The sequence below is a fragment of the Hipposideros armiger genome, unplaced genomic scaffold (genome assembly GCF_001890085.2).
Source record: "Hipposideros armiger isolate ML-2016 unplaced genomic scaffold, ASM189008v1 scaffold_32, whole genome shotgun sequence".
NCBI classification, from domain to species: domain Eukaryota; kingdom Metazoa; phylum Chordata; class Mammalia; order Chiroptera; family Hipposideridae; genus Hipposideros; species Hipposideros armiger.
Window position 1 is genome coordinate 5339956 of NW_017731382.1, and position 2814 is coordinate 5342769.

The 2814-nt window shown below is 42.3% G+C and overlaps 1 protein-coding gene across 1 annotated transcript in view; it reads left to right on the forward strand.

Moving 5' to 3' along the window:
* AURKA (aurora kinase A) overlaps window positions 1–2814 on the forward strand; it is a 28825-nt gene that overhangs the window by 5872 nt on the left and 20139 nt on the right. Inside the window, exon 3 of the mRNA XM_019637330.1 lies at window positions 2307–2653. Within this exon, the coding sequence (XP_019492875.1) occupies window positions 2307–2653 (347 nt within the window). The remainder of the gene's footprint in view (window positions 1–2306; window positions 2654–2814) is intronic.

Below are 2814 nucleotides of genomic sequence, written 5' to 3' on the forward strand. Positions count from 1 at the left end.
TTTATTTATTTTTTTTAGATTTTATTGGGGAAGGGGAACAGCCAAGTTGTTGTCCTTCAGTCTTAGTTGTGGAGGACACAGCTAGCTCAGCTCCAAGTCCAGTCGCCATCCGGCTGCCCGTCAGCTCAGGGCAGCTCAGCTCAAGGTGCCGTGTTCAATCTTAGTTGTGGGTGGGCGTAGCCCACCATCCCTTGCAGGAGTTAACTGGAAACCTTGTTAGGAGCACGTGCTCTCACCAGCTGAGCCATCCTGCCACCCGTTGGCAGCTCAGTGGCAGCTCAGCTCGCTGGCCCAAATGTGAATCGAACCGGTGACCCTGTTGCTCAGAACTCACGCTCTTAACTAACTGAGCCACTCGGCCGGCCCCAGAGTTATTTATTAGCTCAGTTTCACGGAGGAGGAAGCTGAGTCTCAGAAGCATTCACTCACCCAAAGGCAGCCAGGGTACAGAGGGGAAGGGAATTTGAGAGCTCCCTTTGATGCAAACTGGCTAGAACTACTGGACGTAGGGATGGCATTAACTGAGACTGAACCAGAGAAGGACAAACCAGTTCAGCCCCGCCTTCAAAGATCTGAGCAGACCATGCTGTGCTGCTGTTGGAGTTTGATGTGCCTGGGAGAGATCAGAGGAAATGCCATATATATATATTCCCCCCACCCCCGCTAATAAAAGTGACTTTATCATCCTGTTGTACAATTGGTTTATTGTACGTTTTGCTAAATCGATGGCTTCTATTTCTATATTTTCCCTTGACAACGAATATAGTGGAAGGAAGTTGGCTGGCTTAGGTTTTGTCACACAGCGTTCATATTTGTACGTAGCGTGTGGACAGTTGGCTGGCCCACCCAGTGGGGAAAAGGTGATGAGGTGGGAGCTTGTCATGGAGGGGAAGACTGGTAATCCTGCCTTAGAAGCTCTTCATTTGGGGAGAATCTACACAGTCTTGAGTCTTCAAATCCCAGAAGGCCAAACTGTGTACGTATCTGTTCATCTTCACTCTAGAAATCTGTAGACTTGACTTCACAGGGTGGCGGTCAGGTTAGGTTGTGGTTGTTTTTTTTGTTTTTGTTTTTGTTTTTTTCTTTTAAAGACAACTAAAAATGACCAAGGTATACATTCTGGACATAGCATTATATTTTGGTGACCATTCTTTGGTTCATTTCTATTCACAGGTTTTTAATTTATTCTGTATAGTTATTCTAAAATAACTACAGCTATTCTAAAAACAGGTTTTTTAACTTATTCTATGTAGGAAATAATTCCGAAAAGGAACTGGCATCAAAACAGAAAAACGAAGACTCAAAAAAGTAAGTTTTATATAATTTACAAAGTTCCGTGGTACCATTCTATTAGAATACACCATTTAATTGCAAATTTAATTTTGAGAATGCTTTAAAAAATCAAAAGTCCTTAAAAATGTAAATGTTTCCAAATTTCTAATCTTTATTAAAAACAGAGATGGAATTTTTTAATGATGGGTTTTTACTTAGGGACTCAAGTTTTCCTTATTGCTTTTCAACTTTAGAAAAAGCTTGTATGAATCTGTAACAGAAATGTGTAAAGTAAAAGTTCCTCTGTACCCTCAGAAGTAACCACTACATATGGTTTATGTTTCTATACTCTTTTGTATTCTTCTATAGAATCGCAAGGTTAAAAAGTGGGGTCATGTTGCAGAACTGTCCGCACACGTGACTGTAAGAGTATTTTGACAGTATGAATAGAATTACTGTATTCTTTATGATAAAGCTTAGCTTAATATCTTCCCCAGATATTTTCTCAAAGCCTGATTTCAATCTCTGAACTGTCTAGACTCTCGAGTGTGGTAGGAGCCGGAGTGAACCCAGACTTTTTTGCTTCAGCTCCCTCATGGAGACTTTCTGANTGTTTTTTTTTTTTTCATTCCTTTTTCCAAACAGATATTGTCAAAGAAATTTCAGTGTAATTAGGATTTTGGTGTAAAGTTGCTGTGTTGCAGCTTTTTGCCAAATGATAATTCCCAAGTCATTGAGAATCCCTGGAATTTGTCTTTCTCCTTAAGAGGCAGTTTAATTAATGAACATTTGTTTATGGGAGCATGGTTTCTAGAGAGTGTTGGGGAGGGGTTAGAAAGTACCATTCAGGCATTCCTTTCAGCCACATACTCACCATATCCTTTGGAATTGCTGGTTAAATATCCTTCCCCTTCCTAGTGTTATCAGTGACAGCCTTGATTTTGTTAGACTAGAAAACAAACTGAAATTCTCAGGATGTTCGGCTTTTGTTCCTGAAGACCATGAAGTTTCTTTTATTTTCCCTGCCAACCTAGACTACAGTTCTACCTGGTGATGGTCCAAAACGTGTTCTGGTGACTCAGCAATACCCTTCTCAGCATCCGTTATCTGCCAACAGTGGCCAGGCTCAGCGGGTCTTGTGTCCTTCAAACTCCTCCCAGCGAGTTCCTTCACAAGCACAAAAGCTTGTCTCCAGCCATAAACCAGTGCAGAATCTGAAGCAGAAGCCATTGCAGGCAGCCAGCGTTCCTCGTCCTGTCTCCAGGCCACTGACTAATATCCCAAAGAGTGAGCAGCCCCAGCCGCCAACCCCTGGTAAGTCAGATTTTTGGGATGTACTGGACACTCAATTTTTTTCTAGTTGGCCAAAAACCAAAAACAAGTGTATAGGCTTATGTTGAGCGTTTCTAATGTCAGGTTGAAGTAGCAATGTCTCCCGTGGGCCAGACCTGTGCTAAGAATACAGACCTGATTTCTACCCTCGTGGCACATGTGAGGAACTGAACTGTTCCAAGGTTCTGGAGCGTGGAGCGAAGTCGGGCA